Below are 16,682 nucleotides of genomic sequence, written 5' to 3'. Positions count from 1 at the left end.
TCATATAATATCCTCTAATTGGCATCAAGTTAGACATGAGAATAATGTTGATTTCAGTGCTTTATTGTGAAGGACACACAAACAGCTCCGATTAGTGTCGCAGTCCAAAAATGGGAAGTGTTTAATTCACTCAGTCTGACTCAAGCCACAGTGAGGAAAATGAGAATGCATTTAGCATTGACTTGCAACTTAGCAGCTATTGAAGGTAGCAGAGGTCCTGAACTCTTAACTGAGCACAATCAAGCCTCTCTAGGAAACAAGTCCAAACCAAGAGGCTGGGTTCAGTCTTCAGAACATATTTTGTTAGTGACCCTTCCACAGGTAGCACAGTACTAACAAAACACAAAAGTAGAAAGGGTTTAAATAAGGGCAAATTCTACTGTGTGCAAAGTTCCTCTTAGTCATCTTGGATTCAGCTGTGTCAAAGGTCATCTGGTAGCCTGCCAACCACCAATTTGTTTTATTGTTCAGATTTTTTGGGGGGGGGGGTTACTGTGAAAAAATACAAGCATTTGGCAAAATTTTACAATAATAAAAAGGTTATGAGAATACTAAGAGTATAAGAATAATAATTTCCAATAAATAAAATCCTTTATTGTCTAGAAATATCTAGAAAGACAGTTTCACTAACCCTGGCTAACAGCACCAAAAACAACAGCTGTTACTTAACAACTCACCTCAAAATTGCTGTCATTGGTCACAAGTGAGCTTCACAGATTCAAAATCTCCTTTGACAAAGTTTTAAAGCCTCTTCTAGAGTAAATAAAGGTGGATGATTCTCACATGGCACTGACAGCTGAGGTAAACAGTGAACTGACCGCTTACGCAATAGGAAAAATCTTTGTGGTTAATCCAGTCCAGAATATGAATGCATTCACTACAGATCAAAGGTTGCCAGTTTTTGAAGTAACTCTGGGATAGAAACAGATTATTCCCTGTTTTTTGCTAAGTGATATTACAAAATGTTTTTATGCAAACAGTAGTAGAAACACGTCAGCAAGCCGACTGTGGAAGTTATGGGGTACAGTCTAAACTTAACTAAAATTTTGTTTTTGATCTCTCTTGACTGGCTCAAACATGTTTGTCCTATAGGAGCGACTGTAGCTAGGATTATGCACTCAACTGAGAGGCGTAAGAAAACCATCCAGTCGACTGCAATCTACCCTAACCTTCCTTCTGTGTGAGTATTTGATTAAAGTAAATTGCACGTGTTTTGTTATTGCATAATTTAAATAAGCTGACTTTGTATAATATCCTCTAATTGGCATCAAATTAGAGGTGAGAAGAAAGGTTGATTTCAGGACTTTATTGTAAAGGTAGACACACACCAACACACAAACAGCTCCCTGATTAGTGTCACAGTCCTCAAAGGGGAAGTAAGGTGGATAATTCACTCAGTCACTCAAGCCACAGTGAGGGAAATAAAAATGTATTTAGCATAGCCTTGCAACTTAGAAGCAGCTAGCAGAGGTCCTAAACTCTTCAGTCAGAACATTTAAACATCAGTCAAACTGCTCTTTAGTTGTTTTCTCTAAGAAAACAACTAAAGCACAGCCAGGAGGCTGGCTTCAGTCTTCATAGCATAATTTGTTGGAGTAACCCTTCCACAGGCAGTACTACCAAAATATAAATAAAATGTGCAAATAAAACAAAGGAGGAAGAGCTTAATTAAGGGAAAAATCCTACTGTGCAAAATAACACCTCAGGTTTACATTCTATGTGATCACACTTTAGCAAAGGAACAAGTTTTTGTTTTGAAAACCACTCTTTGTCTTCGTCAAACTCAAAAAAAAGCTCATGTTCAACAGCGAGTGGAAGGTTTTTCTATAATTATCATTATGGTAAATTGAAAGGAGTAATAGCTGATTAATAAATACATGTGACTGACTACTTATTGTAACCACAATCAAAGGAAGTAGGTGGAAAGGTTTCCATCTCATCAGTGCTTGTGTCCTGGGGGTTCTACTTTGTTTTGGCTTAGTCGTTAGAATATACGTTGCTGACCACACAGGAAGGCAGAAGGTCAGGTTCTGCCGATAATCCTTCCTCTTCTTATGAAGTAGCAGACATTATCCTTATGCCTCCAATTCTAGGCCTAGACCTAGTTTGTGGCCACCAGCATTGATATTCTTCCCATCAACAAGTGCAGAGAGGGTGAGTTTCATGCCTGAAATATTAAGTGAACTTAATGAAACGAGTTCCTTAAGATATAGAAGTGTTTTTATTGGACATTATTAATGAGGTTGTTCTTACCGGGCCGGAGAGTCTGGGTGTACCCAACTCCTACCAAGCTGGCATTATTCACCTTAGCCTGCAGGGAAAAAACCCCACATGAAATCATTTAAGCACTGAAAGTTACTGTTAGTCTTTTATTCTGGACTACAAACTAGACTTTATAATATCTTTAAAATGTAAGAAAATGTGAGAATATCTTACTGATATGGAGGCACTGGAGTCTAACTGGTATTTAGCAGCGATTCCAAAGGAAGTGCTGTTGTTGCCCGCTGTCCAGGCAAGATTCACAGCGGTCTCCAGGTCATCATTGACCTTCTGATAAATAGAGCCACCAAACTCTGAACCATCATTTCTGAGGGAAATGGGGGGAAACAAATACACATTACACCTTGACTCACGGATCAATAAATTATATTAGAAATCATTAAAATATTGTCTTCAAAAAACATACACATTGGTGTGGAGCTGGAAGTCCCCAGTTTTGTAACCAACAGCAAAGTTGCTCTTGGTCATCTTGGATTTAGCCGTGTCAAAGGTCATCTGGTAACCTGCCAACCATCCCTCATATCCGGCCACTGCTGCTCCATGAATAGTAGGACCAGCAAAGTCTAAATCTACGTCAACACCGGCATTAAGGTACTCCCTTTTATAAGCCGTTTTAACCTTGCCACTCTTCTTGCTGTGAAATTAAAATGAACATTTTACATAAGACTACTGAGTTAGTAACAGGCTGCCAATCACGAATTTCCAATCAGTAAATAACCTACCCAGTATTAGGTGAAAACGTTGTCTCAAATGTAAGTTTCAGGCCTTTGGTGATCTAAAAAACAAAAATTAATTTACTTTCCAATTTCATATTTGGAATGGTCAACACTATAGCCAAGATATAAATTACCTGATCTTCAACACAAATTTCTGTCCCGAGAGTGTTTTCCGTGGTCCACTTCTCCGTGAACGTCAGCCCATATTCAGCCCATTTGTACTTGGTTTCAAGGGTTCCAGTGACCTTGCTGGTATCGACATTGGATGAGCCTGATGTTTTAAATTCCTGAAACAAATAAATGAGGGAAAACGATACTGGTTAGAAAAGTCTGTTATCTGTCATACATACAAATGTTAATAAGTCTGATGTGTATTTTAGTGTATGGTACCACTTGTGCATTGTGCAAATTACTCTTGTATAGTACTTTAACCTTTTTTTTTTTAAAATGTACCTTAGTTTTCTTATTTTTCTGATTTTACTGTTTTCTAAATATAAACCAGTTCACTTTTTCTGACCCTTGTGCTGCTGTCAGAAGTTCACTTCTATCTATTTCAGACTGTCTTTATATATTTTCTAGATTTTACACCAAACATAATAACAGGAGTCAAAACAATTATCCGTTTAATTTATATCTCAGAATTTAAATAAACAGTTAAAACAAAGTTGACTGATTTTTCTTTCACTGTGACAATAAATAACAATTTATAATTAACTGTGATCTTCATTTCACAATTACAAACAAGCACAATCTGATTAAAGTAATAACTCACAAAACAGTTGTACTTCACGATTCTCCTGAAAACACTGAGTATTAACGCACAACACAGCTTTTGTTTTCTTTTTTAAATTGTGTGTTTGGAGTTACAATCTTGTTGGTACATAGATTTTTATTTTTTTTTATTTTTTATTTTTTTTTGGGGGGGGGGGGGGGGGGGGGGGCAGTTGTGCATCGTTTTCCAGTTACACTTCTATAACAATATAACAATCCTTCTACAGGTCCTGCGAAAGCTGGTGTGTTTTGCAGCAACTAATTCTTCCAGAGAAGAGCAGATTTCCTTTTGTCATCCTCCTTAATGGGAGCACCTGACTCCAAGAAGGTTTTAGAGAAGTCACTAATACAAAGCTTTATATACTTTTTCAAACCTGCACTGCATGCTTAGTGTGTTCACTAAATACATATTTGTGTGCTTAGTTTAGTTAGATTGAATTTATCGTTAAGTTTGACTTGGATCAGTAATTGCAGTAATCGTGGATTAACAAGCTTTTTTTCCTCTTCTTGGATTAGCCAAAGAAAACAAATAAACCGATGGCCACAAGTTTTCTTGCAATTTTATCCATAATGTAGCGCTGGGGGAGCAAACCAGATGTCGTGAGGTTATGCCTGATGTGACGTTTTCAAAGGTGCAACAAAATCAACCTTTTTTTAATGTCTTTAAATGATTAGACTGTAAAGACCACAATGAAGCATCTTAAGTGAAAATCTGTTATATACAGAGATGGGCAGTAACGCGTTACTTGCAACGTGTTACTGTAATCCGATTACTTTTTTCAAGTAACGAGTAAAGTAAGGGATTACTATTGCAAAAATGGTAATTAGATTACTGTTACTTTCCTGTAGGAATGCTGCGTTACTAAAACCGTGATTTTTTTTGCGAGAATGTCTCATGACAGTGACGTAAGCGAGGGCGACGTCCGTGACAACATCTGTGTGCAGATCAACAATGGATAATATATCGAGTACGGGAGAGAGTATGAGCGTGCAGCGTTTAAAGCGTGGAAGTACTGACCTTATTTTGAGTTTGATTCCATAAAAAGTGACAAAAACATTAGCGTCGGTTATGCGTGGGAAGAAAACTTCTTTTTACAGCGGAAAAAAACCCCTAAACTTCCAAGCAAGCACCGAGTAGCTACGACGTAATGGGAAACTCACAGAGAAACTCGCGGATTCTTCAACTGACCGCTGCGGCACACCTGCACCAGGGTAAACCTCCGCCTACCCCACTCCTGCTTTACAGGTGAAAATAGAGCAACAGGACCGCTAGTCTTTGATTTTATTTATTTTCTGCTGTGTTTCACTTGCATCTATTTGAAAGACTGAGTGTAAACACAAAGAAAATATTTTATTTTATGTGCTGGAATGTGCAGAAAATAGGTTTAAATGTAAAACAAATTTCTTCCAGTCAGAGAATGTTGCATATAATTTAATTTTTGCTTGATGCATAAAGTTAAAAGATTAAAACTAACAAAACAAGTTTTAAAAAGAGACTTTTCCATTTGATTACATTTTGTATGATGGATTATGCAGGAAAAAGTAGAATTGGGCTGAAAGATCTATCGCTTTATCACCTACTCAGGTTGTAAATCGTGTTTTTAAAAAGTAACTAAGTAAGTAATTAATTACTTTTGACAATAAGCAATCAGTAAAGTAATGGGATTACTTTTTTGGGTAAGTAATCAGTAATTAGTTACTGATTACTTTTTTCAAGTAACTTGACCAACACTGGTTATATAACCATATGAAACCAAAAAAAAAAAAATCTCAAAAATAAACTCACAACTAACTTACTTTTAAAGGACAAACAACACAAGACATAACTTCCTATGAAACATTGACAATTTGTAACACTACTTTACAAAGTTCCATTACTAAACAATATACTCAGTAACACAAACTGTTAGGACCACACAGCACCAGGAAACCGGGCGAGGCAAAGAAAACACATTAACAGGTGTTTTTACATGGAGACAGAATTATTTTACCACCAAACTTGTTAAGACTAACTCCAAACGGAGTTCAAAGCTACATTTTATGGCTTTGCTGTGGAAACATCAACACAAACAAGCCAGATGCTGACTTTATATGGTAACACAAATTGGCATTACAGTTTACTTCATTTCCCTCTTGTTAGCAGAACAGTGGAGCATTTATTTTATTTATGATTTATCTATTTTTATGAGGCTATTAAAATCTCGTACTCCCCAGGCAGAAGAATGAGCCACTGCCAAAATACAGAAAGGCCCATCTATGCAAATAATAATAAAAAATACAATGTTATGGAGCAAGAGTATGAAACATGCAAGAGTATGCAAGAAAAAAAAGTGCCTTGATACAAATGTTTGGTCATGCTGCTCAGCACTAACATGGAATCACATATTTGATAAAATGAAAGAAATGTTTGTTTGTCATTTAGGATCTGCAGGCCCTTTACCCTCTAACCTATGTGTTGATATTTCATATCTATGATAACAATATTAGTATACATTAGCTACATTTCAACATTGGATGTTATATTTACAGTTAAACTCACCACTCCACTTGAAGACTTAGTCTTCACATCAAGCTTGACGAGCCCAAAGCCTGCAAAGACAATGACAGTGAGATACTACTTCCTGTGCTTGGAAAAGGCATTTCCAGCCGCAGACCTGACCTCTTCAGGTCAGCAAATACACACTTATAAAGGTGCCTTTTATCTTTCTTCCAGTTACCATATCCCTTATTGAAGATGTCCTTTGCTGATTTGCCCAGGTCTGCATATGCTGGAGGGACTGCCATTCTGCCTATACACACACAAGAGAAAAGTGAATGTAAATGGTGACACAGGAGTATAAAAAGCAGCTTGCTTTTAAACGTTAGTTAATAAAAGAATTAAAACCAAGCATATGTATAGACATGGGCAAAATGTGCGTCTGTAAAGTGTGATAGCTGTGGCTGTCAAATGGAGAGGAAAGTTACAAATTTTACAACTGGAAATATTTTTAAATTCTTGTTCTACTGTCAACTGCTTTAAACTCAATGATGGTGAAACATTATACAGTGAATGCATTAAGCAACCAAAAAAAACTAAGAGAGAAGTAGTAAAATCCCAGCTATTATAACCTTGACTACAATTAATGTTTCTGTCAAGTATTTGTAATTCAGATTTTATTTTAATATTTATTTGTTTAACTGCTGTCACTAGCTATATATAAAGACACGAGTTCAGGTGTCTTTCACCTTATTCTCAAGGTTAGACCGACGTTTTCAAGTAATCAGAGCATGGAGGTTATTGGTTAAGAAGGAAAAACGCTATAACAGATTGCATACAAAAGAGGTTTAAATAGTATGGAAAAAACTAAGTGAGCATCTGGGTCATGGATTCAATAAGTGAACTGAGCTTTACTTTGAAGACGTTATCAAAATTAAAGAGTGTTAGTTGAATATACATTTATTTTCCATGCAAATACTTGCAACCACAGCACTGAGTGTAGTAAGGGCATAAAATTACATACAGTCTATGGGTAGGGGGCGTTTTCTAGCTAGCAAATAGAATGTCTGACAGCAGTACCCCTGCACTACAACAAATAAAACACGGATAACGTGTGTAAATACTCAGCCTATTACTTACCGAGAGTTTCTTCTCTTTATTATATACCCACTAACTTGACAGATAAGAAAAGCTGCGGAATGAGCGAGTACAGCCGGTGTAGGACGATATGGAGGAGACACCGCAGCAAACAACCTGCTGACCTCGGCTCAGCAGGACCCGAAAATATAGCTGTGCGTTTTGTGCCCGACTGAAATAGGAATCGTGTAGTAATTGTTTAAATCATATGGATATTAATTTATACATAAATTATATTTTACAACAGGAAACTGAATTTTGAAAAAGCGACTTTCACGTTAATAATGCGAGAGGTCTTCCAGGCAAATGGAAGACCTCTAAATCACTATGGCAACCTATATACGACTGAAAGTTACGGGCTTATGCATACAGAGCTGTACAGAAATCAGCTATAGTGCTACATTGGTGCCGCTCACCAAATCTAACGTATCATTCACAGGTTTTACATAATCAGGAGGAAAAGCCTTTGATGACAGGATACACTCGTGGATCACTTTATTAGGTACACTTTACCTGCTCGTTAAGACAATCTTGTAGCAGGCCCTAGCATGACAGAAGAGTCTTTAACGGGGCATTCGCTTATTTTCTTCATCAGGAGACGTACGGTAGTTCTGAGGAACTTCTGAACATTTTTGGACATCGTTTGAACGCAGTGAAAGCTACAAAATAAAATATATAGTCCTTTTGTTGTGTCACAACATGGCACAGTCTGTGACTTCAAGCACCAAAGGAGTGCAAATAAAGTGAGAAAAATCCGAAAATAAGTGCTCAAGAGTTATACATTAAGTCATTAATGAATATAAAGTAAAGTATTTAAATACACTTGTATCTAAGTGCTGCACAATGTCATCTCATCGCAAACCTCGATCCGCTTGCAAAGCGTGCAAACACCTGCGAGCGTTAAACATTCGTCTCTTTTTCATGCTAGCTTGAGAAACACGTGTCTGAGCTAAAATTAGCACATAGATGCTAGCAGCATAAGTATAGAAAGAGAAAGATGCGAACATTATAATGTACCTTACACTACAAACATACAGAGAACACTGAAGTTTAATCTTTGTAACTTACACAAAATTGTTTTGTTGAGAGCGCCAGATTTCTCCATACTGTTTAAGGGTTACAAACCTCTCACCGAGTCTGCTATTCATGCTACTGCGAAAACTACAGTGCCAGTAATTTAAGAAAAAGAAATTTTTTTGTACTTATCTAATTCGCACATTAATTGCAAGCAAACAGAGTATTCAGAAATTCCTAAGAAAGTCTACTGGGATTTTCCCAAATAACCATATACAGTTTAAAGAGACTGATCGGAAAAAGAAAAGCTGTCCAGTGACTGACAGTTCTCTGGGTGAAAATGCTTTGTTGATGACAAAGTGCAGGAGAAAGGCCATACCGATTTAAGCTTCCCGAAGGGACTCAAATAACCACTTGTTACAACCCAAGAATGAAGAAAAACATCTCTAAGCCCACAGGTACTGAGGCTTGAAGCAGATGGGCCACAGCAGCAAAAGACCACACTCCCTTGTACAACCCATTATGCTAATCTGAGGACTGGTGAGCAGCGACTGGTAGTACAGCTTTGCCAGTATAACTTTGAAGCGTGTTGCAAAGCCGGACAGGACAACACTAATGGGGATGGCTCCAAGATTCCATACCAGGAAGAACCTATAAGGGGAGGACACAGATGAGGACATTTTTTCCATGTGCTGAACTTCACATATCAGCACTTGATGAAAGGCGACTTTACCAGCTATTTGATCACCTTAGGCTTTATCAGCGTGTGGTATACACACAAAGACTCCATGATGGGGAAGAGATTCAGCAGCTCATTGTCCTAGAACCCTTGCAACATAAGGTATGCAAGAGCCAACATGAAGATGGGGGCATTTCAGTGCAAAGAGCACCCTCAGTCTGTTGAGGAGGACTGGCTCGGCAGTGCAAGCGGTGCACACTGGTTAAAGGTATCCAGTACCTAGTGACATTCAGCAATATTACAACACCACTTGAGGTCCTTGCAGTGGACTATGTGGTGATGGTGAGCCGGATGAACAGGTAGAGACTGCTGAGGCCTCTGAAGCAAGTGATGAGGCTCAAAGCAGCTCTGTGAATAGCCCAGTATCTTTCCCATTGACTTCCACAGAGACATAAAGATATGGTTTCTCCCTTCTTTTTGTTGGACTTTTAACCTGATATTTAATTGGACATTTCAGCTGCTGTGGTTATAACTCTAATGGACTAGGACACATTAAGAAAAAGACTGCGTGTGGGACCATATTCAAGGACTTTTGTTACTCACTACTGATTACAGACTTTAGGAGCATGTTTTTATCAGCATTGTGGGTCTTGTTATATTCGTGACACAGTATTAATCATTCCAGGGCGAGTGAATAAATACCATCTGAAGGCTGTTGGGGTTTAAAGGGGGTTATTTGGTTTTATCCCTGTTCAGTAAGCGCTCAGCATATGCTTTGTTTTTTGCGGGTCTGGGCCCTTCTCGGAGTTTCTTGAATGTTTTTTGTAATTTGCCACTTTGTCATTTGGAGCCCATGGTGGCTCACGGGCCACTGAGTTTTATCTTTACAAATTAAAATGTTGACTGTAACATGACTGTATTGAAAACGATGTTGAACCCAAGTTGCCCTGGAGTAAGGGCACCCTGCCAATCAAGCTTGGTGTAGGAAATTAGAGGAAAATTGTGTTAGGCTAGATTCCTGTCTGTGGGCGCAGTATACTTCAGGTTGCCACCATGTCAACACAAGTCGCTCTTTAATACCTAAAGCAGTGGCCTGTAACAATAAAATACACATTTAACTCAGCCTGTCAATTTTCCAAATGATTGCTCTTAAGCTCTGGCAACAGCGCGCATTCCCCAGGTGGTCGTACAGCAAGTGGGGCAAAATAAATAGATAAATAAAAAAGGAAAGGAAACTCCTGTTTCAGCTCTTTATTGATGGAAATGACTGTTGGGACAAGAAGTTTAATGGCTCTACAGTAGCACATAAACACATCCTACTTCTTCAGTGAAGGGATGTGTTAAGACTGTTAACTCCACTCAGAGTCATGTTTCTAACATGCTGCAATGACGATGATCTTTTACGATTCTCTCAATGAAATGTACAGGACAAGCTGGAATATGTAAATTAAATAACACGTGTTTCCAACGAATACAGAGTTTGAAGCAACTGTAAACATAATTCTCTATGTGCACATTGCTGCAACCTTGTACACAGAATATAAAAATACCTATTGACATTTATAAAATGGAATAAATTAATCTAAACAAATACAAATTTCAGCATCTGTTTACTACATATTAACATCAAAGAATTAATATCAAGAAAAGGTTGTTGCACTTGGTCTAAGTCTAGTAGTTTACACTGAATGTGGACTTCTTAAAAAACCTATACATATATTCAACAGTAAACATGAGCAGTTTGGAATAATTCTTCACAGAGAAATGTATCACAGTAACACTCCAGGTAATTGGCAAATGGAACTATGTTTAAGACAGCTGGATAAAACTTTATTCTAACTTTTTTGGCTGATAATGTCATTTCCTTAAATGCATATTTTCTAGGAAATAGCAGGCGATGTCATGAGTAAAGACACAAGATTCGGTGTATGTCGTTTATCTGAAAAGGAGCCATGAATTTCTGTTTCAGTCTTTAGTAATGCTGTCAAAATGTCAGCGTGTTATAAAGGAATGCAGAAAATTGAACAAACATGATGACAAATTATGTTTTTCTATATAACATAATATGAATCTATACATATTGCTTTAACAGTGGTCCATACAGATACATACATACATCGTTTTTTAAAACTCAAATGTGGGATATGAGGAAAAACTCAAGAATCCAGATATCTTAATTGCACAGTTTCCTGTAAAGGTTTAGATGCATTTTTAAATGAGAATTTATTTCATAATTTTCTTGCTATCCAAACAGTCTGTAACAGATGTCATTGTATTGTAAAATCAAACTGGGATGGGGCCTTTTAGAAACTCTGCAGGTTTTTTTGTTTAAAAAAAGACAATAAAAGCAGGTTAGGAGCTAAATCCTAAAATGTAAAAGGATATGGCTCTGTGTATTCCATCAGGCTTTGTGCGGCTCATATTAGGCGTCTTTTTCGCACACCGCCTCAGTTGGCAACTTGACAAAGCAGACGAAAGAACACTGTCTGTGTCTAACAGTACTGCTGCAGGCTGCTTATTATCCGATCAGCCTCTTTAGCACAGCAGGTCTAGAAAAAGGCCAGCAGTACTCGTTGGGGACCGGCCCGTTGACATTGCACTCAAAGAAGGAGAACATGGGGAACCAGATGCGAGCTCTCCGGCTCTGCTGGTAGGCCCGAGTGTTAGCTAGGGTGTGGTAGTACAGGAAGAGTCTGGTAGTGATGTAGAAGGCTATGAACACGTCAATGGAGTAGTGTTCATGCGCAGCCAGGATGAAGAAGATGCCGAAGAGGTTGAGCACCCAGGACAAAGTGTGGATAAAATTCCAACTTCTTGGAGTGTCTGTGTAAATCAAAGACGGAAGAGCGTTACTGAGCACTTTATGTGATTCCATTCTAAAATGTGGCACATTGTTAAGTCTGTTAAAGTTATTTTCATTCACATATTTAATGTAAAAATATTTTTTCTGCTTGTGGCTCATCTCAGGCACAAAGCTCTCAGCCACTCCTACCTGCTATTCAAGCTTTTTGTTTAAATCAGAAAGAAAGAAGGGTGGCTCTACAGGAGGAGGAGCTGAAATGGCTTGCTACAGACACTGGAACTGAGGATGAATCATACAAAGTTTCTCTAGCAGAATCAAAGACTAAAAATATTTCAATGGAAACAACTATAATAGGTTTATTATTAATTTTCAAGAAATACTTGCAGTACCAGTAGCGGACACTGGGTGGCAACATAGGGACACCTTCTCCAAATATGGCTAATCTATGTCTGCTTTATCATTTACTACCACTATAGGGTTTATTGTACTGTGTACATAATAATAGTGCTCTTTAGACTTGGATTGAAATTAATAAAGCAACAATAATTTTTTTTAAATCAAGTTTTAATTATATAGGACCAATTCACCCGCCCTATGCATTCCTTGAACATATATGCACATTTAAGGTCATATCATGGTAAACCTGACTCCCAAGTTTCCACACAGTGTTACTGTTGGCCAAGGTACTGCCACCCAGAGCAAGCATCTAATATGACAGCATGTTTAACAGGATTTATAGAAGGTAAGGGCCAAGTTCAATAACCTCAGTTTTATCTGAATTTAGAAGCAAGAAATTTGAGGTCACCCAGGTCTTTATGTCTGTAAGACATTCCTTAAGTTTAACTAAGTGGTGTGTCATATCTGGCTTTGTGGATAAATAAAGCTGGGCATCAACTGCACAGCAACAAAAATGTATGTTATGCTTCGAATGATACTGCCTAAGGGAGGCATGTATAATGTAAATAGAATTGGCCCCAGCACAAAGCCCTGTGGAACTCCATAATTTACCTTATTGCGTGAAGAAGATTCCCCATTTTACATGAACAAATTGGTGTCTATTAGGTAGATATGAGTCCAACCACTGCAATGCAGCATTTTTAATTCCTCTAGCATGGTGTAATCGCTGTAATAAAATATTGCTGTCGGTAGTATCGAAAACTGCACTGACATTTAGCAGGATAAGCACAGAAATAAGTTCACTGTCAGAAGCCATAAGATGATCATTTGTGACCTTCATTTATGCCTTATTGTGTACTGTGATGAGTTCTGACACCTGACTGAAACTCTTCAAATAAATTAGATCAGTTAGCTGTTGGCTAATGGACTAATATGGTTTGGAATCCATTAACCTGGAAACATACAAATTCTCTCACATGTGTTAGTTAATGTCTAAAATGTTTATTTACTTACAAAATGAGGGGTTTTAGGGATTAGTTTTGAAATCATTGATCATTTTCCAATTATAATTCCAACTTATTCCAAGGCCTTTTCAACTCATCTTAGCACAAGTGTGTTTTCCTCCTCACAGAAAACAGAAACAGAAGCTACTCACATTCTGTGACAAAGAAGTTGAGCATGGTAAGGACCACAGTGTGGCCACTGAACATGTAGTCGCCACATGTGTGAACCCCTGTCAGTGTCATCCCAAAACCGCTCCAGATGGCCACAGCTCGCTGTAGTTTGGCCCACATGTCGCCGTACATCTAGAAGGAAACAGGCAATACTCTAATCTTGCAAAGAGATCTGATACATGAGAAAAAGAGAAAAAAGATGCGTTACCTTTCCTGAACACTGCAGGTGCTGTCCTGGAACAGACAGGGAAGTGACAAACATGGTGATACAGCGCAGCATGAACACCGTCCCCATGAGGCTGCACATCCGCCGCAAGAGAATGGACCTAGAAGTAGTGAAATGTGAGTTTCCTGTGCTACTGACAGGCTCCTGGGATCGTTCAGAGCACCTACTGACCTGTGTTTATGGAGCAGCAGAACCAGCATCCAGATGTTACAGAGGATCACTCCACATGCCTCGGCCATGGCGAATGCCCAGGGTATTCTAGGCACACTGCGGAAAAGGACAACATCAGTGCTGAAATAACAGATTGAAAGTGAGCATTTATAGCTGATGTTGCTTAACATCTTACAACAAACATGACAGAAAAATTAGTTTGGTGTTTTGGTATATTAGTTTTAATAAATCATTTCAATGCATATAGATGTTATCTCCCAAGATATCTCTTTTGGAGATAATTAACTAGCCTGAATAATTTGCCTCAGTGTCTTGCCAAACACACACTGGAAATTCCTTGAAATAATCTCTCCTGGTAAGTTTTCATTTCATGAAAAGCCCAAAGCTGGTCATAAACAAAAGTAGGTCACCTTATAAACAATCCTCGAAGGTCTTTTTGAACCTCAGCGAGCACATCAGGAGTATATGAGGACAATAATAGAAACACGCCATAAGGAATTAGGGCAGTTATAATGTCAGCGATTTGGTGTGATACTCAAACATCATCGTTTGTAATATTTCAGAGGTGATTAACGTTTTGGTTGTAAGAAAATTTAAGAAAGCTCTTGTGAGCGATCACACCCACCTGTCTAGAAAAATATCTGGGAGCGGAGGGTATGTGCGCATGTCAGGGACCCTCTCGTGCACAATGACCATGACGAAGGATGTAAACCCAAACACGAACACCACATAGACAGAGCTAAGCACTGTCTTCCAGTACTCGGGATCGAGGCGCCGCATCTGCTGCTTGTACTTTCCATTAGTGTACTGGTGATACTCCTCTCCCACTGGTGCTGTGTCAGTGCTGTCGCAGTCTCTCCCCGGGTCTCCGTTACACAACCAGTCCAAACTGCCTCCGGAACCGGTGGGAGAGTGGCCATCATAGGGAAGACCTAGCTCCTCCAATAAATCAATGTTCTGTTTCTGAAGTTTCCGAATGGAGACCATTAGCCGCTTGATGTCCCCCAGCACCTTGAGCTCCAGTGGCGGCGAGCGGAGGTCGTACTCACTGAGGGCAAGCAGACTGGTGCCATCCAGCCGGTGCTTGTTGCACAGCAGGTCCACATAGTCGCAGAAGCCCTCTTCCTTCAACCACTTGGCAACGTGCTTAGGTGTCCAACGACGGACACTCAGCTGGGTCATTTCCTCCTGACACCAAAGGCTAAAAAGAAGAACAGCCACATTTAAGTTCAGCAGTATCAGTTCCTTATTGGCTTCCAAAACACCATGCAAAATAATATTCAGGATTAGTTTAAGGCACAGTTTATTTGCTCTGAATCAGCAGTAGTAACTTTAAAGACACTATGCAAGACTGCTGCGCAGACAGAAAATACATCCATTTTGTGACAAAATTATAGGTGATAAACAAATTTAAGACAAATCCTGAGTTACACAGGAAATCTGGGTAATCACAACTTATGCAGTTATATGACGCAAGTACTGGCAAGGATTTCCTATGGCACAATGGAAACCACACCCTACAATGTAAGTGAAGGAGCAGCTACATGTTATCCCAGGCCAAACAGTCAATTAAATCCTAAGGTATTATTGTCCTAGTCACATTAAAAGACATTATGACTATTTCTAACTTCATTATTAACCGAAATAAACGCTGCCTCAACAGTCTGCTCCTTGGACTGACAAGAAAGCAACACATTTCTGTGTTTTTTGATAAAAAATAATTTAAATAAACAGTCCAGCAACTACAGTCGACCTGCAATAACCCATATATTTAACCCATTTAAATATATCACTGGCTAGCATTTAAATCGGGCTTAGAAGTTCTTTGTATACTCCGAAGTTAACTTATCTCAGTATTTTGTCAGGCAACTATCTGGCCTATTAGTATGTAAAGACAAATACGCCAGAGATAAACGTGAAAGCATCCACATGCACCCCTGCCCACGGGGCTAACTCAGCTTAATACTAAAGACTGCTAGCTCACTGGTGCTAGCTCAATCAATGCGTGTGCTTTGCGGTCACTCACCAGCTCTGAGATGTAACAGAAGATGACACAGAATATATCTCTCCGGCTAACTAACGAAGTGACATCTCACAAGAATCAGAAGAAATCTTGTTAGCATTTGCTTTAGTGACACGAGTTTGCTGGACATCATTACGCCCAGGCTTTGCGCTAGCTAGGAGTCCTGTTGACAACACAAGGCGGTAATGTCCAGAATAGCGGCGCACGCTAAAAGAAAACGCGGAACAACAGTGAAACAGTGACACTCTATGGTGAACAGGTGGTACTACACCATTCTTACGTGTGAAATCGTATGACCAAAAACATTAAATAGAGTTGTAGTTATTTGCTAGGAGACATTAAACCAAAATTAGTTGGGGTGTATTTATATATTTGAGCCAGTTTCTATACATGTGGCACTCTGTGGATTAGATAATATCCAAAATAGATTCAAACATGTGTCCTCAATTCTCGTTTTTTAATTAATTAAAATGCATGCTGTACAATCATTCCACCGTGAAAAAAGAACACTTTAAAGAAATCATTCAAAACCCCAAAGGACAATGACAATAATGAGCATGATGAGTGTAAACTTCTGACCACAACTATATGTATTTTTGCAACTGATAAAATTAGAAATTATGAGTTGACATAAAATGTACTTTAAAAAAAACATTTAGAGATGTACAGCTGGCCTACATTCAGAGTAAGGTAGGTCACTGTTTTAATTTTAGAACAGCAACACCTGTCCTTGTCTGTGGCTGCCAGCGTGGTCTCAGTGAAGGTTTAACAGTTTGAAAATAAATGTTGAGAGAATAAATCATACATAGGGATAT

The 16,682-nt window shown here is 38.6% G+C and overlaps 2 protein-coding genes across 2 annotated transcripts; both read right to left on the bottom strand.

Annotated features, from left to right (window-relative positions):
• Window positions 1-47: 47 nt before the first annotated feature.
• LOC147323472 (non-selective voltage-gated ion channel VDAC2-like) lies at window positions 48-7,541 on the bottom strand. Its single transcript, XM_086303834.1, has 9 exons — window positions 7,384-7,541; window positions 6,485-6,556; window positions 6,307-6,356; window positions 3,131-3,283; window positions 3,003-3,055; window positions 2,687-2,914; window positions 2,437-2,587; window positions 2,254-2,311; window positions 48-2,167 (listed from the first exon to the last, which is right to left on the bottom strand). Exons 2-9 carry the CDS (start codon window positions 6,549-6,551, stop codon window positions 2,076-2,078), a joined length of 852 nt encoding a protein of 283 aa, XP_086159960.1. The 5' UTR covers window positions 6,552-6,556; window positions 7,384-7,541; the 3' UTR covers window positions 48-2,075.
• A 2,774-nt stretch (window positions 7,542-10,315) lies between these two features.
• samd8b (sterile alpha motif domain containing 8b) lies at window positions 10,316-16,045 on the bottom strand. The gene is made up of 6 exons (XM_086303832.1): window positions 15,871-16,045; window positions 14,470-15,045; window positions 13,845-13,940; window positions 13,656-13,773; window positions 13,429-13,579; window positions 10,316-11,896 (listed from the first exon to the last, which is right to left on the bottom strand). The coding sequence occupies exons 2-6, from the start codon at window positions 15,024-15,026 to the stop codon at window positions 11,592-11,594; spliced, it is 1,227 nt and encodes a 408-aa protein (XP_086159958.1). The 5' UTR covers window positions 15,027-15,045; window positions 15,871-16,045; the 3' UTR covers window positions 10,316-11,591.
• Between the last annotated feature and the right edge of the window lie 637 nt (window positions 16,046-16,682).

Source organism: Aulonocara sp. 'chitande type north' Nkhata Bay, linkage group LG8 (assembly GCF_057382095.1).
Source record: "Aulonocara sp. 'chitande type north' Nkhata Bay isolate Kocher_YH1m ecotype deep benthic linkage group LG8, A_spYH_male_GT1.1, whole genome shotgun sequence".
NCBI classification, from domain to species: Eukaryota; Metazoa; Chordata; class Actinopteri; order Cichliformes; family Cichlidae; genus Aulonocara; species Aulonocara sp. 'chitande type north' Nkhata Bay.
The sequence above is the reverse complement of the archived record's forward strand: the minus strand, read 5'-3'. Positions and strand labels throughout refer to the sequence as shown.